The sequence below is a fragment of the Nerophis lumbriciformis genome, linkage group LG09 (genome assembly GCF_033978685.3).
Source record: "Nerophis lumbriciformis linkage group LG09, RoL_Nlum_v2.1, whole genome shotgun sequence".
In the NCBI taxonomy this organism is placed as follows: domain Eukaryota; kingdom Metazoa; phylum Chordata; class Actinopteri; order Syngnathiformes; family Syngnathidae; genus Nerophis; species Nerophis lumbriciformis.
In genome coordinates, this window is record NC_084556.2 from 51,608,609 (window position 1) to 51,634,247 (window position 25,639).

Here is a 25,639-nt window from a genome sequence, read left to right on the forward strand (position 1 = left end):
TTTGATATCTTCGGTAAGTAGTGTGGATAGTAGAACGGTCTGAACAAGGTCAAAAATGGTGCAAGATTTTGAGAATTTGGGGTATTGTAGAACTTTCAATTTCCTGGAAAGTTGGGAATTTGGGGAAAACCGGAAATTTTTGAAAATATTGATACTCCCACAATCATGCGAAATGATATCAATGGGTTGGTGTTGCAATGTTTGGAATCGGTTGAACAATGTTGACGTAGTAACAGTATTGAAACAGAATTGGTATTTCGGAATTCCTGGAATTTCGGGGGAAAAAATAATACCGTTTGATGTTTTGATGGTGGAATGGTTGGAATTGGTCCAAAGATGTGGACTGTGAAAACTCGAGAACAAAAGGTGAAAATAGAGCTTTGGAAAACCAGGAATCCTGGGATTTTTTTTAACCTGAACCTGAAAAATTGGAAAAACGGAAAACATGTTTTGATTTTGATATCTTCGGTAAGTAGTGTGGATAGTAGAACGGTCTGAATAAGGTCAAAAATGGTGCAAGATTTTGAGAATTTGGGGTATTGTAGAACTTTGAATATGGCCATTCATTTGAATGGAAATTTCCTGGAAAGTTGGGAATTTGGGTAAAACCTGGAATTTTTGAAAGTATTGATACTGGCACAATTGTGCGAACTTATATAAATGGGTTGGTGTTGCAATGTTTCGAATCGGTTGAACAATGTTGACATAGTAACATTATTGGAACAGAATTGGTACTTCGGAATTCCTGGAATTTCGGGAGAAAAATAATAAATAGGGCTTTGGAAAACCAGGAATCCTGGGATTTTTTTTAACCTGAACCTGAAAAATTGGAAAAACGGAAAACATGTTTTGATTTTTATATCTTTGGTAAGTAGTGTGGATAGTAGACAGGTCTGAATAAGGTCAAAAATGGTGCAAGATTTTGAGGATTTGGGGTATTGTAGAACTTTCAATTTCCTGGACAGTTGGGAATTTGGGGAAAACCGGAAATTTTTGAAAATATTGATACGACCACAATCATGCGAAATGATATCAATGGGTTGGTGTTGCAATGTTTGGAATCGGTTGAACAATGTTGACGTAGTAACAGTATTGAAACAGAATTGGTACTTCGGAATTCCTGGAATTTCGGGGGGAAAAATAATACCGTTTGATGTTTTGATGGTGGAATGGTTGGAATTGGTTCAAAGATGTGGACTGTGAAAACTCGAGAACAAAAGGTGAAAATAGGGCTTTGGAAAACCAGGAATTCTGGGATTTTTTTTAACCTGAACCTGAAAAATTGGAAAAACGGAAAACATGTTTTGATTTTGATATCTTCAGTAAGTAGTGTGGAGAGTAGACAGGTCTGAATAAGGTCAAAAATGGTGCAAGATTTTGAGAATTTTGGGTATTGTAGAACTTTGAATATGGCTATTCATTTGAATGGGAATTTCCTGAAAGTTGGGAATTTGGGTAAAACTTGGAATTTTTGAAAGTATTGATACTGGCACAATTGTGTGAACTTATATAAATGGGTTGGTGTTGCAATTTTTCGAATCGGTTGAACAATGTTGACGTAGTAACAGTATTGAAACAGAATTGGTACTTCGGAATTCCTGGAATTTCGGGGGGAAAAATAATACCGTTTGATGTTTTGATGGTGGAATGGTTGGAATTGGTTCAAAGATGTGGACTGTGAAAACTCGAGAACAAAAGGTGGAAATAGGGCTTTGGAAAACCAGGAATCCTGGGATTTTTTTGAACCTGAACCTGAAAAATTGGGAAATGGAAAACATGTTTTGATTTTGATATCTTCGGTAAGTAGTGTGGATAGTAGAACGGTCTGAACAAGGTCAAAAATGGTGCAAGATTTTGAGAATTTGAGGTATTGTAGAACTTTCAATTTCCTGGAAAGTTGGGAATTTGGGGAAAACCTGGAATTTTTGAAAATATTGATACGACCACAATTATGCGAAATAATATCAATGGGTTGGTGTTGCAATGTTTCTAATCGGTTGAACAATGTTGACGTAGTAACAGTATTGAAACAGAATTGGTACTTCGGAATTCCTGGAATTTCCGGGGAAAAAATAATACTGTTTGATGTTTTGATGGTGGAATGGTTGGAATTGGTTCAAAGATGTGGACTGTGAAAACTCGAGAACAAAAGGTGAAAATAGGGCTTTGGAAAACCAGGAATCCTGGGAATTTTTTTAACCTGAACCTGAAAAATTGGGAAATGGAAAACATGTTTTGATTTTGATATCTTCGGTAAGTAGTGTGGATAGTAGAACGGTCTGAATAAGGTCAAAAATGGTGCAAGATTTTGAGAATTTGGGGTATTGTAGAACTTTCAATTTCCTGGAAAGTTGGGAATTTGGGGAAAAACGGAAATTTTTGAAAATATTGATACTCCCACATTTATGCGAAATGATATCAATGGGTTGGTGTTGCAATGTTTCGAATCGGTTGAACAATGTTGACGTAATAACAGTATTGAAACAGAATTGGTACTTCGGAATTCCTGGAATTTCCGGGGAAAAAATAATACCGTTTGATGTTTTGATGGTGGAATGGTTGGAATTGGTTCAAAGATGTGGACTGTGAAAACTCGAGAACAAAAGGTGAAAATAGGGCTTTGGAAAACCAGGAATCCTGGGAATTTTTTTAACCTGAACCTGAAAAATTGGGAAATGGAAAACATGTTTTGATTTTGATATCTTCGGTAAGTAGTGTGGATAGTAGAACGGTCTGAATAAGGTCAAAAATGGTGCAAGATTTTGAGAATTTGGGGTATTGTAGAACTTTCAATTTCCTGGAAAGTTGGGAATTTGGGGAAAACCGGAAATTTTTGAAAATATTGATACTACCACATTTATGCGAAATTATATCAATGGGTTGGTGTTGCAATGTTTGGAATCGGTTGAACAATGTTGACGTAGTAACAGTATTGAAACAGAATTGGTACTTCGGAATTCCTGGAATTTCGGGGGAAAAAAATAATACCGTTTGATGTTTTGATGGTGGAATGGTTGGAATTGGTCCAAAGATGTGGACTGTGAAAACTCGAGAACAAAAGGTGAAAATAGGGCTTTGGAAAACCAGGAATTCTGGGATTTTTTTTAACCTGAACCTGAAAAATTGGAAAAACGGAAAACATGTTTTGATTTTGATATCTTCGGTAAGTAGTGTGGATAGTAGACAGGTCTGAATAAGGTCAAAAATGGTGCAAGATTTTGAGAATTTGGGGTATTGTAGAACTTTCAATTTCCTGGAAAGTTGGGAATTTGGGGAAAACCGGAAATTTTTGAAAATATTTATACTCCCACATTTATGCGAAATGATATCAATGGGTTGGTGTTGCAATGTTTCGAATCGGTTGAACAATGTTGACGTAGTAACAGTATTGAAACAGAATTGGTACTTCGGAATTCCTGGAATTTCGGGACAAAAATAATACCGTTTGATGTTTTGATGGTGGAATGGTTGGAATTGGTTCAAAGATGTGGACTGTGAAAACTCAAGAACAAAAGGTGAAAATAGGGCTTTGGAAAACCAGGAATCCTGGGAATTTTTTTAACCTGAACCTGAAAAATTGGAAAAATGGAAAACATGTTTTGATTTTGATATCTTTGTTAAGTAGTGTGGATAGTAGACAGGTCTGAATAAGGTCAAAAATGGTGCAAGATTTTGAGGATTTGGGGTATTGTAGAACTTTCAATTTCCTGGAAAGTTGGGAATTTGGGGAAAACCTGGAATTTTTGAAAGTATTGATACTGGCACAATTGTGCGAACTTATATAAATGGGTTGGTGTTGAAATTTTTCGAATCGGTTGAACAATGTTGACATAGTAACAGTATTGAAACAGAATTGGTACTTCGGAATTCCTGGAATTTCCGGGGAAAAAATAATACCGTTTGATGTTTTGATGGTGGAATGGTTGGAATTGGTTCAAAGATGTGGACTGTGAAAACTCGAGAACAAAAGGTGAAAATAGGGCTTTGGAAAACCAGGAATCCTGGGAATTTTTTTAACCTGAACCTGAAAAATTGGGAAATGGAAAACATGTTTTGATTTTGATATCTTCGGTAAGTAGTGTGGATAGTAGAACGGTCTGAATAAGGTCAAAAATGGTGCAAGATTTTGAGAATTTGGGGTATTGTAGAACTTTCAATTTCCTGGAAAGTTGGGAATTTGGGGAAAACCTGGAATTTTTGAAAGTATTGATACTGGCACAATTGTGCGAACTTATATAAATGGGTTGGTGTTGCAATTTTTCGAATCGGTTGAACAATGTTGACATAGTAACAGTATTGAAACAGAATTGGTACTTCGGAATTCCTGGAATTTCGGGAGAAAAATAATAAATAGGGCTTTGGAAAACCAGGAATCCTGGGATTTTTTTTAACCTGAACCTGAAAAATTGGAAAAACCGAAAACATGTTTTGATTTTGATATCTTTGGTAAGTAGTGTGGATAGTAGAACGGTCTGAATAAGGTCAAAAATGGTGCAAGATTTTGAGAATTTGGGGTATTGTAGAACTTTCAATTTCCTGGAAAGTTGGGAATTTGGGGAAAACCTGGAATTTTTGAAAGTATTGATACTGGCACAATTATGCGAAATTATATCAATAGGTTGGTGTTGCAATTTTTCGAATCGGTTGAACAATGTTGACATAGTAACAGTATTGAAACAGAATTGGTACTTTGGAATTCCTGGAATTTCGGGAGAAAAATAATAAATAGGGCTTTGGAAAACCAGGAATTCTAGGATTTTTTTTAACCTGAACCTGAAAAATTGGAAAAACGGAAAACATGTTTTGATTTTGATATCTTCGGTAAGTAGTGTGGATAGTAGAACGGTCTGAATAAGGTCAAAAATGGTGCAAGATTTTGAGAATTTGGGGTATTGTAGAACTTTCAATTTCCTGGAAAGTTGGGAATTTGGAGAAAACCGGAAATTTTTGAAAATATTGATACGACCACAATTATGCGAAATGATATAAATGGGTTGGTGTTGCAATGTTTGGAATTGGTTGAACAATGTTGACGTAGTAACAGTATTGAAACAGAATTGGTACTTCGAAATTCCTGGAATTTCCGGGGAAAAAATAATACCGTTTGATGTTTTGATGGTGGAATGGTTGGAATTGGTTCAAAGATGTGGACTGTGAAAACTCGAGAACAAAAGGTGAAAATAGGGCTTTGGAAAACCAGGAATCCTGGGAATTTTTTTAACCTGAACCTGAAAAATTGGGAAATGGAAAACATGTTTTGATTTTGATATCTTCGGTAAGTAGTGTGGATAGTAGAACGGTCTGAATAAGGTCAAAAATGGTGCAAGATTTTGAGTATTTGGGGTATTGTAGAACTTTCAATTTCCTGGAAAGTTGGGAATTTGGGGAAAACCGGAAATTTTTGAAAATATTGATACTCCCACATTTATGCGAAATGATATCAATGGGTTGGTGTTGCAATGTTTGGAATCGGTTGAACAATGTTGACGTAGTAACAGTATTGAAACAGAATTGGTACTTCGGAATTCCTGGAATTTCCGGGGAAAAAATAATACCGTTTGATGTTTTGATGGTGGAATGGTTGGAATTGGTTCAAATATGTGGACTGTGAAAACTCGAGAACAAAAGGTGAAAATAGGGCTTTGGAAAACCAGGAATCCTGGGAATATTTTGAGAATTTTGGGCATTGTAGAACTTTGAATATGTCCATTTACTTGAATGGGAATTTCCTGAAAAGTTAGGAATTTGGGGAAAACCGGAAATGTTTGAAAATATTGATAGTACCACAATTATGCGAAATGATATCAATGGGTTGGTGTTGCAATGTTTGGAATCGGTTGAACAATGTTGACGTAGTAACAGTATTGATGGGTACTTCGGAATTCCTGGAATTTCGGGGGGGAAAATAATACCGTTTGATGTTTTGATGGTGGAATGGTTGGAATTGGTTCAAAGATGTGGACTGTGAAAACTCAAGAACAAAAGGTAAAAATAGGGCTTTGGAAAACCAGGAATCCTGGGATTTTTTTTAACCTGAACCTGAAAAATTGGAAAAACGGAAAACATGTTTTGATTTTGATATCTTCGGTAAGTAGTGTGGATAGTAGAACGGTCTGAATAAGGTCAAAAATGGTGCAAGATTTTGAGAATTTGGGGTATTGTAGAACTTTCAATTTCCTGGAAAGTTGGGAATTTGGGGAAAACCTGGAATTTTTGAAAGTATTGATACTGGCACAATTGTGCAAACTTATATAAACGGGTTGGTGTTGCAATTTTTCGAATCAGTTGAACAATTCCTAGAATTTTCCTTTTTCCCTACACTTTGAACCCTGCGAGTTATGAACCGGTGCAGCTAATTTACGGACTTTTCATCGCTGACGGCCATCATGCAAATAGCTTTAAAAAAAACCTAAAAAAAAAAACATGTATTGTGCACTGGCACCATCTTTTGGACGAGTTTCCTCACTTAAGGTGCTGCAGTGTCCTTCCATTCAGTGTGCTTTCAACCGGAAGTACAATTGGCGTTCCCTCTTCTAGCCGTCCATAGCTTTACTGCTCGTATGGATTCTTCATTCATCAGTTTTACAATATAACTAAAACAGTTCTTAGTTACTAAACCGTCCCATGTTTGACATATGTCGGAGTGTTGTCATGCACATTTGTACGTGCTATCGTAATGTCATCAAGCTAGCGTCGTTAGCATTAGGTAATACGCTGACGCGTTTACGAGTGTCTGTGTTTTGTATTGTTTCAGTTTCACAAATTCCTTAGTAAATTCACCAAAACATCACCGTGGAGATATTGAGTTTGTTTAGCTGATTGGAGAGCTAACTTCCGCAGATTGTGGATCCACGACGATGACTTCTGTTTTGTTTGATGTGCCGTTTTACTGCCGTGCTACAGACACATTTAAGGTATGTAAATAGACATTTACAGAATATTTCTGTGCAAATAACGTATATATCTGCGGCTAATACATGGAAAAATGGTTTCTTCCCTACAATTTTGTGGGTGCGGCTTATATAGTGCACTCTATAGTCCGGACAGTATGGTTACGTTTGGGAACTGAGGAGACACATTTTTTGAAGCTTCTCAGGTGGAATTCTTTCCCATTCTTGCTTGATGTACAGCTTAAGTTGTTCAACAGTCCGGGGGTCTCCGTTGTGCTATTTTGGGCTTCATAATGCGCCACACATTTTCAATGGGAGACAGGTCTGGACTGCAGGCGGGCCAGGAAAGTACCCGCACTCTTTTACTATGAAGCCACGTTGATGTAACACGTGGCTTGGCATTGTCTTGCTGAAATAAGCAGGGGCGTCCATGGTAACGTTGCTTGGATGGCAACATATGTTATATACCTTTCAAGCATTAATGGCGCCTTCACAGATGTGTAAGTTACCCATGTCTTGGGCACTAATACACCCCCATACCATCACACATGCTGGCTTTTACACTTTGCGCCTATAACAATCCGGATGGTTCTTTTCCTCTTTGGTCCGGACGACACGACGTCCACAGTTTCCAAAAACAATTTGTCAGACCACTTTTCCACTTTGTATCAGTCCATCTTAGATGAGCTCAGGCCCAGCGAAGCCGACGGCGTTTCCGGGTGTTGTTGATAAACAATTTTCGCCTTGCATAGAAGAGTTTTAACTTGCACTTACAGATGTAGCGACCAACTGTAGTTACTGACAGTGGGTTTCTGAAGTGTTCCTGAGCCCATGTGGTGATATCCTTTACACACTGATGTCGCTTGTTGATGCAGTACAGCCTGAGGGATCGAAGGTCACGGGCGTTGCTGCTTACGTGCAGTGATTTCTCCAGATTCTCTGAACCCTTTGATGATATTACGGACCGTAGATGGTGAAATCCCTAAATTCCTTGCAATAGCTGGTTGAGAAAGGTTTTTCTTAAACTGTTCAACTATTTTTTGACAAAGTGGTGACCCTCGCCCCATCGTTGTTTGTGAATGACTGAGCATTTCATGGAATCTACTTTTAAACCCAATCATGGCACCCACCTGTTCCCAATTTGCCTGCTCACCTGTGGGATGTTCCAAATAAGTGTTTGATGAGCATTCCTCAACTTTATCAGTATTTATTGCCACCTTTCCCAACTTCTTTGTCACGTGTTGCTGGCATCAATTTCCAAAGTTAATGATTATTTGCAAAAAAAAATAAAATGTTTATCAGTTTGAACATCAAATATGTTGTCTTTGTAGCATATTCAACTGAATATGGGTTGAAAATGATTTGCAAATCATTGTATTCCGTTTATATTTACATCTACAATTTCCCAACTCATATGGAAACGGGGTTTGTAATTGATCTGTGTTTATGTTGTGTATAATGTGTATTTATAATATGTCGTACAAAGGACATTTCGTAATTTTCGGAAGTTCATCTTGTACTTGACATTGTTTATAGGATTAGGCGCATACTTGCCAACCCTCCCGAATTTTCCGGCAGACTCCCGAAATTCAGCGCCTCTCCCGAAAACCTCCCAGGACAAATATTCTCCCGAAAATCTCCCGATTTTCAACCGGAGCTGGAGGCCGCGCCCCCTCCAGTGAGTGAGGACAGCCTTTTTTCACGACGGGAGGACAACAGGGTGACAAGAACTAAATCCTCCAGACGAGATGAATTGTATTATTATGTTTATCTTACCTAAAAATCTATATATTTATTAATTTAAAAAAAATAAATAAATAAATAAATTTTTACTATATTTTGCTAAAAACATCAAAATTAATTGTATTTTTATTTGTATTTTTTCTGACTCCTTTTTACATCCAGCCATTTGAATTATACATTAAAATAAACATATTTGAAATAATTAATTTTAAATTATCATAATAATTCATTTAAAATGACCATATTTAATTATTAAAATAATTGCTTGTTTATCAACAACTTTAGCATTTTATTCATTACATTTTGAAGCTCTCAGAAGCCAAGTTATGTTATATTCCTTAATATTTATTTATGCAAGTTTGAAGTATCAATTATCTAAACACAGTTTTATTTGGATATTTTCAAGATGTATATATATATATATATATATATATATATATATATATATATATATATATATATATTAAATACTTGACTTGGTGTATTCTAGCTGTCAATTAGAGATGCGCGGATAGGCAATTATTTCATCCGCAACCGCATCAGAAAGTCGTCAACCATCCGCCATCCACCCGATGCAACATTTGATCAGAACCGCACCCGCCCGCACCCGCCCGTTGTTATATATCTAATATAGACGATGCAAGGCATTAGTGAGGTTATAAAGCTTTTGCCTGTTAAAGAAAGGAGACTGATCCAATGCAGCACAGACATTCGCGTGCCACGCTGTCACGACCCAGACGCACACCAGTGCGCAATCATATGGGAGCCGCGCTGAGCGCACCTCCAAGCGCGTCTCGCTGCCGGCGACGGCCGGGTCTGGGCCCGACGCTCCAGCGCCATCCATTTTCAGGGCTAGTTGATTCGGCAGGTGGGTTGTTACACACTCCTTAGCGGGTTCCAACTTCCATGGCCACCGTCCAGCTGCTGTCTATATCAACCAGGGTGAGCCCCACCCCTTTCGTGAGCGCACTGCGCGCGGAGTGACCCCTGTTACGCGCCCCCGGCAACAGGGGTGGCGGGCAGGTAAGCTGCGCGGGCGGAGCGCGCGGAGTGACCCCTGTTACGAGCCCCCGGCCACGGGGGTGGCGGGCAGGTAAGCTGCTTACCTGCTGCGCGTGACGCCGGCCGCGGCGAAGGCAGACGAGGCGGGGTGTCGGTGCGGTGGTGACCCTGGACGTGCGTCGGGCCCTTCTCGCGGATCGCCTCAGCTACGGCTCCCGGTGGGGCCCTCTCGGGGGAAGGGGCCTCGGTCCCGGACCCCGGCGAGGCGTCCCTTCTCCGCTCCGTAAAAGTGTCCATCTCTTTTTTTTTTTTCTTCTGTTGTGGCATATGCAGCAGGTGCCTGCTCGTTTTTCGTATGTGGGTAACAACATTTAACTATGTATATATATTTCCCAATTGGTTTAACTGCCACCCGCCTGAATCTATTTAAAATCTAATTTTTTTTTATTTCAACCGCCCGACCCGACCCGCGGATAAAATCTAATTTTTTTAAATTTCATCCGCCCGATCCGCGGATAATCCGCGGACTCCGCGGTTGTGCCCGCAAACCGCGCATCTCTACTGTCAATATACTCCTCCCCTCTTAACCACGCCCTACCACGCCCCCACCCCCACCTCCCGAAATCGGAGGTCTCAAGGTTGGCAAGTATGGTTAGGCGCAATACGTGTTCAACTTCTGCATAAACCCTTTTCGGTCTGCAACTTTTTCATTTTCAATCTATGAAAGTATAACTGTTTGTTTATTTTGTTGACCATTGACCGAAGAATAATAAACTAATTCACACATTAATAATAAGCTCCATTTGTAGCCACAGCTGCCCTGGACTGATGGAAACGCATACCTGCCAACTTTTGAAATCAGAAAAACCTAGTAGCCAGGGTCCAGGGGCCGGAGGCCCCGGTAGGTCCAGGACAAAGTCCTGGTGGAGGGTTCAGGGCTTCGTCCCCCGACGCAAAATGATTATTAGCATTCAGACAGGTTAAAATGTTGCTAAAACCATCACTTTTCTATCAGTCACAGTGACTTTTCAAAACAAAAATATTACAGCAAAAATCATATGGGTTGATTGACATGTTTATTCTGTAAGCTAACTTCAATAGTTTGAAATTATTTTGACAGTTAATGCCAGTTATCCTGTCAACCTTTCACAAGACTTCAATTTGTTCATTGAAAGTATAAACACTTTTTACAGTAAACAAATGGTAAAACAGTACTAAACAATTCCATTAAAAAAAAAATTGGTGTCATTATTAACTTTCTGTCCAAGCTTGTATAATCTACTGCCTTGTTCAATTGTAAAAAATATTCTGTGCCTAAAATTCACATTTCTATCACAATTATCATACTGTAAACATGGTAAGCTAACTTCATTAAAATTAATAGTCCTGTCAATAGCATGGAATTACAATTCAAATGTAGTTTTTTTGTAAGCCTTTCAAAAGAATTCAAAATATGAAAAATTAATGAAAATTAATTGAAGCCATCAGACACTTGAAAAGTGGCACATCACATCTCTAATGTAATCATTTGAACTTTTCAACAGAAATAGCACTGCAAAAATATTAAGGACATACTTCTGTATTTTGGTAGTTATGCTGTCAACATTTAACAAGATTTCTTCAACTTGGACTTGAAAGCATAAATAGTATAAACACTTTTAACAGTATAACAGTACTAAACAATTCCAATAGATAACATTGGTGTCATTACCTTTTTGTGGCTAAAATCCAAATGTATTCTATCAGATTGATCATACTGCAAAAATGATATGGTAACTTTATGATAAGTTTACTTGAAGTGGCATAAAACACTGAAAGTGATTGTTCCTATAACCCCTTTGTTTCAAATGTTTGTTCCACTTGTGGCAGTCGGGCACCAGCATACCGTCTTTGACAACTTGAAGTGGCATAAAACACTGAAAGTGATTGTTCCTATAACCCCTTTGTTTTAAATGTTTTATGCCACATCAAGTTGTCAAAGACGTGCTGTGAAATACAGCCGACAGGATTGCGCACCAAACACGAAGCAAGGCCAAAGTGCATGCATGGTGCAGGAGAACAAAGGACTTCTTTCATTTAAGGTTTGTGATAAACCATCAAACTCATTCGTTAAAAGGACTCTATAGTAATATAAAGTGAGTTTTTCTGGACATTATCATGCAAGAAAAGTTTATTTTTGGGACCGCGATCACCGCGTAATGATTTTTAAAGTTTGCATTACAAACATTTAACTGTCCCCTGTGATCAGCCAGTGCGATTGGAAGTCCATGCTCAATTATTGCCTCCGTAAATAAAACTTTGGCATTTATCACATCCAAAGAATCTGTTTGGGCGACGAAAAACGTTGAAAGTTTTCCACTTGTATCGCTAGCAACGGCATTAGACTTGTGTTTTTTTGTCCCAACGTGGTCTTTTACATCGCTAATTCCTCCGTGTCCGATCGAACAATCTTGTCTGCACAAGGTGCAATTCGCGTAGTTTTCACCCTCTTTTTTTTAAAATTAATGAAAAACCGTATTTTTTATCACTGCAACCGTAACCCGGAATAGGTTGATGAAAACCGTACTAATTACGGGAAAACCGGAGTAGTTGGCAGGTATGGAAACGTAGCTGGCAAATTTGCGCCTGCGGCATTTCGGACCTCCAGCAAACATTCGGTGTGATTGGCACAGGGAGGAAGCAGGATGAAATGTCATGTTGTTTCCTCTTTTTCTTCTCTTGGCTCTAGGCAAAGACGGTCACACTCCCTCCCCTCTCTCCGTGTCTGCCCTGCTTGCCTCTTTGTCTCATCCTGTCTTATTGAACTTTATTGTCGCCTCTTTTTGCACTGTTCTCCAAAATCTAAACAATGGACCTGATCAACTGACCCCTCAACAAATATAAACAAGCTCTCGGGTTAGGGCAGGGGTCGGCAACCCAAAATGTTGAAAGAGCCTTATAGGGCAGGGCCGACATCCGGGCAACTGAGCTACATACGGGTTCTTCGAGCCATAGCAACCTGACTGGCGTTGAAAACAAACCGTCGCCATTACTCTTTAACCTGTCGACCTGCGCTGATTAAACCCGTCATTCTGCCTCCAAAATGCCAAAAAACTGTGTTGTTTTTGGTTGGGCAAACCACAACTGGAAACAGGGAAAACAAAGGTCGTATTTTGTTCTGCCAAAGCGTGCTAAAAGCCCACAGAGACGAGACAAATGGCTCGCAGCTTTACACCGGGAAAACGAGGACGGTTCTCACTGGAGTCCCCCAAAAAGTCGTGTGTTCGGATCACTTCGTTTCTGGTAAATATAAGGAACAAAAATCCACCTTCTTAACCACAACTTGGCTATACCGTCCATGCTAATGTTGAACCCGTTGAATTTTTACTGAATAACGTTCGACAGCTGAAGTTGTTGTTGTTGCACAACAATAACATACGGTATAAAGGCTATTTTCGAAAACCGGTTTCATTTAAATTTGCACTTAACGGTTGGTGGAAACTTTACACTAGACTTCAGGCAACGTGGATCCTGTGCCTCTCCTGTCTTCCTCCAGACTCTGGGACCTCGATTTCCAAAGGAAATGCACAATTTGCATGGTTGGGTGATGGTTTGGGGTGCCATGTCATCCGCTGGTGTCGGTCCACTCTGTTTCCTGAGATCCAGGGTCAACGCAGCCGTCTACCAGCAAGTTTTGGAGCACTTCATGCTTCCTGCTGCTGACCTGCTCTATGGAGATGGAGATTTCAAGTTCCAACAGGACTTGGCGCCTGCACACAGCGCAAAATCTACCCGTGCCTGGTTTACGGACCATGGTATTTCTGTTCTAAATTGGCCCGCCAACTCCCCTGACCTTAGCCCCATAGAAAATCTGTGGGGTATTGTGAAAAGGAAGATGCAGAATGCCAGACCCAAAAACGCAGAAGAGTTGAAGGCCACTGTCAGAGCAACCTGGGCTCTCATAACACCTGAGCAGTGCCAGAAACTCATCGACTCCATGCCACGCCGCATTAACGCAGTAATTGAGGCAAAAGGAGCTCCAACCAAGTATTGAGTATTGTACATGCTCATATTTTTCATTTTCATACTTTTCAGTTGGCCAACATTTCTAAAAATCCCTTTTTTGTATTAGCCTTAAGTAATATTCTAATTTTGTGACACACGGAATTTTGGATTTTCATTTGTTGCCACTTCAAATCATCAAAATTAAATGAAATAAACATTTGAATGCATCAGTCTGTGTGCAATGAATAAATATAATGTACAAGTTACACCTTTTGAATGCAATTACTGAAATAAATCAAGTTTTTCAAAATATTCTAATTTACTGGCTTTTACCTGTGTATATATATATATATATATATATCCTGAAAATATGCAAACAAAACTGTGTTTAGATAATTGATACTTCAAACTTGCATAAATATAACATTAATATAACATAACTTTGCTTCTGAGAGCTTCAAAATGTAATGAATAAAATGCTAAAGTTGTTGATAAACAAGCAATTATTTTAATAATTAAATATTGTCATTTTAAATGAATTATTATGATAATTTCAAATTAATTATTTCAAATATGTTTATTTTAATGTACCGGTATAATTCTATGGCTGGATGTAATAAGGAGTCAGAAAAAATAAAAATAAAAATACAATTAATGTTGATGTTTTTAGCAACATATAGTAAAAATGTATTTAGTTTTTTTTTTTTTTAATTAATAAATATATTTATTTGTAGGTAAGATAAACATAATAATACAATTTATTTCTAGTCTGGATGATTTAGTTCTTGTCACCCTGTTGTCCTCCCGTCGTGAAAAAAGGCTGTCCTCACTCAGGTCCGCATGGAGCTGGAGGAGGCGTGGCCTCCAGCTCCGGCTGAAAATCGGGAGATTTTCGGGAGAATATTTATCCCGGGAGGTTTTCGTGTGAGGCGCTGTATTTCGGGAGTCTCCCGGAAAATTCGGGAAGGTTTGCAAGTATGCATAAAACACGTCCTAGAAAGTCGCAGAAAGATATACATGTAAACAAACTAAGGTGAGTTCAAGGACTGCCAAAATTAGTAGGACAAAACGGCGCTCGCCAAATACTCCTATCAGTGAAGCATGTTTAATATAAACAGTGTGCTTTATAACAATTAGGGAGGTTTGTGTCATGTTTGTCCTCCTACAGAAACCATATTAAAACAAATTTTTATTTTTTTTTCCCCCTCAACTTTTTTAATTTTTCATACATTTTTGAAAAAGCTCCAGAGAGCCACTAGGGCGGCGCTAAAGATCTAGAGCCGCGGGTTGCCGACCCCTGGGTTAGGGGAACCCTGCCTGAGTCGACGGAACCGTTGTTGCTGTACACACGGCGGACTCTTGGGAGAAGAGGAGTGCCACGTACCTGGTCACCCTTTCAGTCGAGGACATTGAAGACATCTACCTATTCGGAATCATGCTAACGGGGTATCTGCTGATTGGAGTAAGCGTTGCCCTGGTGTATCCACAAATTGGAGGATGCTGGCAGCCGTTCAAGGTACAAACCCCCGTTTCCATATGAGTTGGGAAATTGTGTTAGATGTAAATATAAACGGAATACAATGATTTGCAAATCCTTTTCAACCCATATTCAATTGAATGCACTACAAAGACAAGATATTTGATGTTCAAACTCATAAACTTTATTTTAATTTTTTGCAAATAATAATTAGCTTAGAATTTCATGGCTGCAACACGTGCCAAAGTAGTAGGGAAAGGGCATGTTCACCACTGTATTACATCACCTTTTCTTTTAACAACACTCAATAAACGATTGGGAACTGAGGAAACTAACTGTTGAAGCTTTGAAAGTGGAATTCTTTCCCATTCTTGTTTTTTGTAGAGCTTCAGTCGTTCAACAGTTCGGGGTCTCCGCTGTCGTATTTTACGCTTCATGATGCGCCACACATTTTCGATGGGAGACAGGTCTGGACTGCAGGCGGGCCAGGAAAGTACCCGCACTCTTTTTTTTACGAAGCCACGCTGTTGTAACACGTGCTGAATGTGGCTTGGCATTGTCTTGCTGAAATAAGATGGCAGCATATGCTGTTCCAAAACCTGTATGTACCTTTCAGCATTAATGGTGCCTTCACAGATGTGTAAGTTACCCATGCCTTGGGCACTAATGCACCCCCATACCATCACACATGCTGGCTTTTCAACTTTGCGTCGATAACAGTCCGGATGGTTCGCTTCCCCTTTGGTCCGGATGACACAATGTCGAATATTTCCAAAAAGAATTTGAAATGTGGACTCGTCAGACCACAGAACACTTTTCCAATTTGCATGAGTCCATCTTAGATGATCTCGGGCCCAGAGAAGCCGGCGGCGTTTCTGGGTGTTGTTGATAAATGGCTTTCGCTTTGCATAGTAGAGCTTTAACTTGCACTTACAGATGTAGCGACCAACTGTATTTAGTGACAGTGGTTTTCTGAAGTGTTCCTGAACCCATGTGGTGATATCCTTTAGAGACAGATGTCGGTTTTTGATACAGTGCCGTCTGAGGGATGGAAGGTCACGGGCATTCAATGTTGGTTTCCGGCCATGCCGCTTACGTGGAGTGATTTCTCCAGATTCTCTGAACCTTTTGATGATATTATGGACCGTAGATGTTGAAATCCTTAAATTTCTTGCAATTGCACTTTGAGAAACGTTGTTCTTAAACTGTTTGACTATTTGCTCACGCAGTTGTGGACAAAGGGGTCACATCCTTTCTTGTGAAAGACTGAGCATTTTTTGGGAAGCTGTTTTTATACCCAATCATGGCACCCACCTGTTCCCATTTAGCATGCACACCTGTGGGATGTTCCAAATAAGTGTTTAATGAGCATTCCTCAACTTTATCAGTATTTATTGCCACCTTTCCCAACTTCTTTGTCACGTGTTGCTGGCATCAAAATCTAAAGTTAATGATTATTTGCAAAAAAGTTTATCAGTTTGAACATCAAATATGTTGTCTTTGTAGCACATACAACTGAATATGGGTTGACAATGATTTGCAAATCATTGTATTCCGTTTATATTTACATCTAACACAATTTCCCAACTCATATTGAAACGGGGTTTGTAGACTAAAGCTGCCACAAACGATTGGAGGATGCGGGCAGAACTCTGGACACTCAGACTTCTGCGATTTTGAATACATCGCAAATTGGATAACACTGCACTGCAGAACGAATTTGAGGACCAGAAATAGACAATTAGAGTGAAAAGTTAGATTTTGTTTTCACTCGATCAAACACAAACATTCTAATTGTTTTCCCTGGCTGCGACATGGCAAAGTCGTCGCTTCAAGATTCCCCTCAAGTCGTTGCTTCAAGATTCCCCTGAAGGACAGTGCAGCGAACTCCTTCCCTGTCAACAACACCTGGAGAGCTGAACTCTGTTCCTTCGCCACCGGCTGCAGAGCGACTCCAGGCAGATAGACGTAACACACACACACCCCATGGACCATGGATACAAATGTACAAATACCCCCACCTCACGCCTTTGCCACCGCTTAAACCCCCTAGGGGCGATGGACGGCTGGAGCAGTGCTAAAAAGGTTGCAGCTTCGCCACCGCAGGTCCCCCTCGCCCATCTCCTGTTGCAAGTGCCGTGGTTTCTGTGTCGTAATGAGTTTATGTGTGCTTATCGGCTATCAAGTTTTTGTCCTTGGCCCCAGTTTGCCACCCCCGCCCGCGTGGGAGCCCAGTCTGAGATTTACTTTTTTCCTTTAACCTTTTGTCCACCTTTTATAGAGCGCCGTAAGTGGCAACCCATCAGCGTTCCTGTTCTGTCTCCTGTACAATGTATGTCTGCTGTTGAACGGGATTGTTCTGAAAATAAAATGTCGTACTTGTGCAATGACGGTAAAGAGCTTCTTCTTCAAGGACACAACGGTAGTGACTAATATGGCGAAAGCTGGATTCATACCAAGTACTCTCAAGTTTCTGAACAGCCTTAATCGCCCCTCTGTTGACTACGAACATTTGGCAATGTGCTGCGTTGTAAAAGTTGAAACCAAGCTGGGGCTGCAACCCAAAACGGGTGTACTATAATGAATGGAATTATTTGAAGACACTAGAATCGACAAAACGATTAAATATGTAGAATTTTAAAAGGGACTTTTGAATGTGTGTCGGAGGCAGATATTTACATATATCCGAATTTAAGTTGTACTTCTTCCATTTCTTTGTCATATTTGAAAACAGCTCGTGGTTTCCATTTCTTCTCTTGATGCTCTGTCAGCAAGCAAACTGTGTGTGTTAACCTTGAGTTCTTTGGAATGTATTATGGCTAGGGAGACGTTGTGCTTGTGTTATGGCTAGAGAGGGGGAAGGAAAGAGAGGATTTTGGCGTTGGGAAGACAGACCATTTTTGGGGGGCGCAATAGAATGTTCTAGGGTTAGACTGGTCTCAATCAAAATGTATATTGGCAAAGCTTTGAGAATATACAACGAAATACCTATTCTGTCTCTGGTGGTTTTTCAACTCAGTTTTAAGTGAACTTGGGAGCGAATTGTGACTTGAATTCCCTGGGAGGAACAACTGGTCCAAAACGCAACATGTGTAATGAACTAAACTGAGAAAACAACTGTGTATGACTGAATGTAACTATGTACCGTATGAACAAAAATATGATGTTCATTAAGGATTGTTGAATTATTAATGTCCTAATTGCAAAGTACTGCATACTATATATTCTGTTTTGGTGCTGAGCAACACTTAAATGTCTTGCGAAATGCCCCATTCCTCAAGGGCATTGAATCAATCACGACTGGACTGTTCTGGTTAACTGTGAGGCATGTCTCTATAGCTGTCAGACTAAAGCTGTCCTATCTAGTATTTGAGCATGAACCGATGAAGCCTGGTCAGATGAGAGGCAAAATGTTTTCTAAGACTGAACACGCAGTTGTGATCGATCCAGTACCCTAAGAACCCTTAAAGGGGAACATTATCACAATTTCAGAATTGTTAAAACCATTAAAAATCAGTTCCCAGTGGCTTATTATATTTTTCGAAGTTTTTTTCAAAATTTTACCCATCACGCAATATCCCTAAAAAAAGCTTCGAAGTGCCTGATTTTAACCACCCGTCCATTTTCCTGTGACGTCACATAGTGAAGCCAACACAAACAAACATGGCGGAAAGAACAGCAAAGCTATAGCGACATTAGCTCGGATTCAAACTCGGATTCCAGCGGCTTAAGCGACTCAACAGATTACGCATGTATTGAAACGGATGGTTGTAGTGTGGAGGCAGGTAGCGAAAACGAAATTGAAGAAGAAACTGAAGCTATTGAGCCATATCGGTTTGAACCGTATGCAAGCGAAACCGACGAAAACGACACGACAGCCAGCGACACGGGAGAAAGCGAGGACGAATTCGGCGATCGCCTTCTAACCAACGATTGGTATGTGTTTGTTTGGCATTAAAGGAAACTAACAACTATAAACTAGGTTTACAGCATATGAAATACATTTGGCAACAACATGCACTTTGAGAGTGCAGACAGCCCAATTTTCATCAATTAATATATTCTGTAGACATACCCTCATGTCAGCAGGCCAGGGAAGCTAGGGTCGATATTCTTCTCTTGATCATCTTGGGACGGTGTGAGCCAAGACATCCAGGTGGATTTAGCTCGCTCGCCTGCGGGAACAAACTGCCGCCATTGCTTGCCGTGCTACCGAGGTCCTTTGTCCCTGAATTGCTCACACACTCCGGCAGATTCAATGGGGGTCTGGCGGGAGATTTCTTTGACTTTATCGTTGGAAATGCATCTGCTTTGAGAGTCGCAGGATATCCACACATTCTTGCCATCTCTGTCATAGCATAGCTTTCGGCGGTAAAGTGTACGGAACAAACGACTGACCATTTTCGTCGGCTTTCCCCACACCCTCGTATTTTGAACAACATTCGTCCAATTACTTGCCGCTTTCGCATCTTTGGGCCACTGGTGCAACTTGAATCCGTCCCTGTTCGTGTTGTTACACCCTCCGACAACACACCGACGAGGCATGATGTCTCCAAGGTACGGAAAACAGTCGAAAAAACGGAAAATAACAGAGCTGATTTGATTCGGTGTTTGTAATGTGTTTGAGAAAATGGCGGATTGGTTCCCGATGTGACGTCCCAACTTAGCTCCGAGAGCGAATAATAGAAAGGCGTTTAATTCGCCAAAATTCACCCATTTAGAGTTCGGAAATTGGTTAAGAAAATATATGGTCTTTTTTCTGAAACATCAAGGTATATATTTATGCTTACCCTTTAAGACAACAACAATAACAAAACAATTTAAAATTTAAAAACATAACAAAATGTTAAAAACATCACAGCACAGCAGATCTCTATCAGAGGTGAGCAAGTAATAAAGTAGTGAGTGTTCAGGTAAGTGCAGAGTTTAGGGCAATGACATCTCTAGGATAGAAACTGTTTTTCAGTCTATTTGTCCTTGCTTTGATGGTCTTATAGCGCCTCCCTGAGGGCAAGAGTTCAAGCCAGTGGTGACCTGGGTGGGATGAGTCCCTGAGGATGCTGTTTGCTCTCCTGTTGCAGTGTCTCTTATACAGGTCCTCTAGAGATGTAAAAGGACATGCAGTGATCCTCTGGGCCGCGTTTATGACGCCCTGTAATCTCTTTCTCTCTGCCACCGTGCATCTAGAAAACCACACGAGGATGCCGCGTGGTCTATACTATGTGGTCAACACTGGTCTATACCAGCGATTCTCAAACTAGTACGCGGGTAGTGGTGCGCCATGGTTTTTTTCTCAAGTACCCTGCGAAAAAAGTCTGAGAACCACAAGGACGTGTTTGCGGTTCAACATTCAGCGTCTTGCGTATTGACGTGTTTGCAGTGGCGGGCCGTGCGTTTCCCGCCTAGGCCAATCAGTGATGTCCGACTTCAACGATTACCTCTCAAAATACCATAGTTGATGTCACCACTGGAGAAATACTATACATCTTCGGTGGCATAAGGGACGGTGTGAGCCAAGACATCCAGGGGGTTTAGCTCGCTCGTCTGCGGGAACAAACTGCCGCCATTGCTTGCCGTGCTACCGAGGGCCTTTGTCCCTGAATTGCTCACACACTCCGGCAGATTCAATGGGGGTCTGGCGGCAGATTTCTTTGACTTTATGGTTGGAAATGCATCTGCTTTGAGTGTCGCAGGATATCCACACATTCTCACCATCTCTGTCGTAGCATAGCTTTCGTCGGTAAAGTGTGCGGAACAAATTCTTGCCACTTTCGCATCTTTGGGCCACTGGTGCAACTTGAATCCGTCCCTGTTCGTGTTGTTACACCCTCCGACAACACACCGACGAGGCATGATGTCTCCAAGGTACGGAAAACATTCGAAAAAACGGAAAATAACAGAGCTGTTTTGACCCTGTGTTTGAGAAAATGGCGGATTGCTTACCGATGCGACGTCATTGCTCCGAGAGCGAATATTTAATTCCCCAAAATTCACCCATTTAGAGTTCGGGAATCGGTTTAAAAAAAAAAGGTCTTTTTTCTGCAACATCAAGGTATATATTGACGCTTACATAGGTCTGGTGATAATGTTCCCCTTTAAATCTTCTCTCGATTCTCGTACCTCAAGTGGACTTTCTTGTCTTGTTTACACGCAACATACTTAAAGAACCACCCCTAAACAGAGGAGGTGGTCTGCGACACCAACTGTCTCCCACATACAACACTGTCCTTTCAACCATTCCTAAAAGACCCTGCAATTTAGCCTCCAACAAATAACAGGAGTTAGAAACATTCTGGTCACAGAAGGTGACCAGAATGCCATTTGTTTACAACTGAATAGATTACCAACGCGGGGGATTTTCCGACTATTTTGGACTGGTAATAGTCGAGCCGCAGCTATCAAGGGGCGTGGCGAAGTTGGTAGAGTGGCCGTGCCAGCAATCTGAGTTTTGCCGGTTACTGGGGTTCAATCCCCACATTCTACCATCCTAGTCACGTCCGTTGTGTCCTTGGGCAAGACGCTTCACTCCTTGCTCCTGATGGCTGCTGGTTAGCGCCTTGCATGGCAGCTCCCGCCATCAGTGTGTGAATGTGTGTGTGAATGGGTGAATGTGGAAATACTGTCAAAGCGCTATGAGTACCTTGAAGGTAGAAAAGCGCTATACAAGTATAACCCATTTATCATTTATTTATCATTTATTTCAACGACTGTCGTTGGCTTTGACAGTTTGGATTGCTCATTTGCATTAAACAGTAATAGGGCGAAACCATCCTTGCCCAGGCACACCCTCCTGGTTTTGGAATATAAATATTTGGGGTTTTGGCATCAGCCGCTAGACTAGATGTGACCAAAGTCTTAGACTAGATCAGACCAATCTAAGTCTAAGATTAGATCGGACCAATCTAAGTCCATTTCTAGATCACACCAATCTAAGTCTATGAGCATGAACTGATGAAGCCTACTCGCAAGAGAGGCGAAACGTCTTTTCGGACAAACCAAACAGTCCAGTGGCGATCGATTGACTGACCTGAGATTACAATGACCTGGATGAATGAGAACATCCATAGACCACATACTTAAAGGAATGCACACAGATGTCATGCAGAATTGCAGCTGTCTCAATCCACCGGCCATTCTGACTTGTGTGAATTATATAAGGATTGGTATGTTGTTGACCTGATGTCTCTGTGAGTGATTGACTCCTAATCTCTTCACCGGGAATTTCTATCCATAGATGAGTCCAGCAGCAGCTGTAGGCAATCGGAAAGACTGCTGGGACCAACCATCCAGTGCTCTAGGAAATGGTTGTCCTCATTATCGGGATATTTCTTCCAACACCCCAGTTTGATTATTAGAAATTGCTTCATGTGTTGTCATCGGAATGCTTTTGCACCGATTTACGTGCACGTTGTGTATGCGTGAAGTTTTGTTACACATGGTCTATTCTTGCTTTCCGGGTCTCTAATGTCTGGCACCTGACATGTGAGTAATATCTCGTATCAGCAGACGTCTTTGACCGTTTTGAAAATAGCTCAGGGTGGATGCACCGTGGGTGGCGGCAAACAGGAGGCATTGAATCAACTGACCTGTTCAGAGAGCTGCTTGCCTCTGAGGAAGAAGCCAAGCAGGCAGCCAATTACCACGGCCAGCACTGACAGGATGAGCAGACCGTTCTGCTTGCAGACATTCTTCACCCGCCCCCACACTTCATCCAGAGCCACTGCCATCCTCCACCAGCTCCTTCTGAAGCTGCTTGGGTTCCTGAATGCAACTCGGTAAACCCTCCTCAGAAGAAAAAACAAAACAAAACAACCCGCCAAAGTAAGCCCCCCCGCCCCCCTGTCGCGGCTTATTCAGTCATGTAGAGTCTTGAGTCGGTGCACAGTCGACAACCACCTGTGCACTGTGGAGGGCCTGGCTGCACCACAGTTTGAATCAGGCCTGCGGAGAAGGCGGTGGAGTAAAACAAAAGTGAAGAAGAAAAACCAGGTTGAAGTTTGGTAAACAAAACTAATCAGCCCCCATCAAAAAAACTGCAAATTCCGCTGTTTCCTAACCGAGCCGCTTACCAGGTTATTCCACATGAGACTGACAGCATCCCGCAGACAACCTCTTGATCTCCGTCAATCACCTCCCTCCCCTGTCTCACTGCCTCGCCCCCGCCCTTACACTCCTGCCGGTGGCCGACAGGGGGCCCTGCAACAGCTGGTGCTATTGTTAATACTGCTATCCTATTAGGCCGCGCTGCACGACTCCCGTCCAAGGCTGGATTACAGGGCTCTCTGAACAATTGGACAGCGGATTGTTGAAGACCACCGACCAAAATTCATTAGACTGAACAGACTAAAAAAAAACCTAGTTAGAAGGTCAGATCACTTCAATTATTTGCAATGTGATTTCCATTGCTAATTTATTATGAATATTAACCACAGGGTTTTTAAATTGATGTATTCATTTTCATTATCTCATTAACAAAGAGACTCGAGAAACGGGAGAAAGAAATGAGGCACGTGAATCTCGTGAAACACTCAGGTCCGGTGGCCATGGATGGGGTGCTGGCTGTCCGGGGTCAGGACCCGGAGTGGACCGCTCGCCTGTGTATCGGTTGGGAACATCTCTGGGCTGACCCCACTGTGGACTGGACTCTTACTATTATGTTAGATCCACTATGGTCTGGACTCTCACAATATTATGTTAGATCCACTATGGACTGGACTCTCACACTATTATGTTAGATCCACAATGGACTGGACTCTCACTATTATGTTAGATCCACTATGGACTGTACTCTTACAATATTATGTTAGAGCCACTATGGACTGGACTCTCACTATTATGTTAGACCCACTATGGACTGGACTCTCACTATTATGTTAGATCCACTATGGACTGGACTCTTACTATTATGCTGGATCCACTATGGACTGGACTCTTACAATATTATGTTAGACCCACTCGACATCCATTGCATTCGGTCTCCCTAGAGGGGGGGGTTACCCACATATGCGGTCCTCTCCAAGGTTTCTCATAGTCATTCACGTCGACGTCCCACTGGGGTGAGTTTTTCCTTGCCCTTATGTGGGCTCTGTACCGAGGATGTCGTTGTGACTTGTGCAGCCCTTTGAGACACTTGTGATTTAGGGCTATATAAATAAACATTGATTGATTGATTGATTGATTGAAAACTCACGATTCAATTTGGAATCCGATTCTCGCGGTGATGATTCTAACACAAATCTCGATTCAAACCGGTTCTTGCCAGATATTAGTTGCCTTGTGAATTATAATAAGAATACTGTTTTATAATAAAACAGGCTCCTCCTGGCTGCTGACGTATAAGTGCAGCGAGTAAGTTCAGATATGACGTAAAAAAAAAAAACCCTTTAAAAATGGATTGATCAATATTTAGAATTGGTTCGGAATCTTAATAAAAAAAGATTGTGATTTGGATGTGAAAGGATCTTTTTCCAGCACCCGTAGAAAAAGATCTAGAGCAGTGGTTCTCAAAGTTTTTTCCACCAAGTACCACCATACATTTGGCTCTCCGAGTACCACCATAATGAGCAATATTAAAATACAGTAGCGTAGTAGGCCTATGTATTCATTAAAAACGAGGCAAAGTTTGTTTGTTTTTTTAAACAAGCATATTTAAAGGGGAACATTATCACAATTTCAGAATGGTTAAAACCATTAAAAATCAGTTCCCAGTGGCTTATTATATTTTTCGAAGTTTTTTTCAAAATTTTACCCATCACGCAATATCCCTAAAAAAAAGCTTCAAAGTGCCTGATTTTAACCATCGTTATATACACCCGTCCATTTTCCTGTGACGCAGGCCCGGCCCTAACCAATCTGGCGCCCTAGGCAAGATTTTAGGTGGCGCCCCCCCACATCGGCAGTGAAGTGTATATACTCACAAGAAACCGAATAGCTTTGTCTTTGACCTTTTTTTTACTTAAAGAAAGCAAATTAACAATCAGAATAGTTAACAAGATAAAAAAAATATGAATAAATAAATGAATGCAAAAAATAAAAAATGAATATATGAAATACAATATTTTTTACATACATATTGCTTAATTTACATTAATGATGTGCACTTTAACAACTAGGCTTACAACTATACCTAATATATAAAGGGGTGGAAAAGTGACTATTACCTGCAGGGCAAACATTAGCTAACCAGAAGGCAATAACACCTGCTTAAAAGATCTAATACAAATGTCCCTGAGGAATGTAAGGTGGGAGTACTGTAATTACCTAACGTTACATTATTATTTTCCATAACAATTTAGCCCCCTCCACAATATTAACCCGACGTTAAAACAGAACTAGCTACTTATTGATTAGCAATTGCCGAATCATGTAACATTAGCTTAATGCTAAAAAGCCAGGTTACTATCGCATTCTGTAACAGACAAATAATTTCATGTAGGCTAACGTTACCTACCTGCTACCTCTGTCTTTTTCTCGTTTCTCCTCCTCTTCTTTTCTCTTTTTTCTTCCCTGGGCACCTGACAGTTTTGGCCGTTTTGACATCTTG

General features: G+C 40.8%; 1 protein-coding gene across 1 annotated transcript in view; it reads right to left on the minus strand.

The window, feature by feature from the left end:
- The window catches only part of LOC133607877 (excitatory amino acid transporter 5-like), a 195,030-nt gene extending 171,861 nt beyond the window's left edge, over window positions 1-23,169 (minus strand). The window contains exon 1 of the mRNA XM_061962909.2: window positions 22,683-23,169. Coding sequence (XP_061818893.1) covers window positions 22,683-22,823 — 141 coding nt within the window. The 5' untranslated portion in view covers window positions 22,824-23,169. The remainder of the gene's footprint in view (window positions 1-22,682) is intronic.
- Between the last annotated feature and the right edge of the window lie 2,470 nt (window positions 23,170-25,639).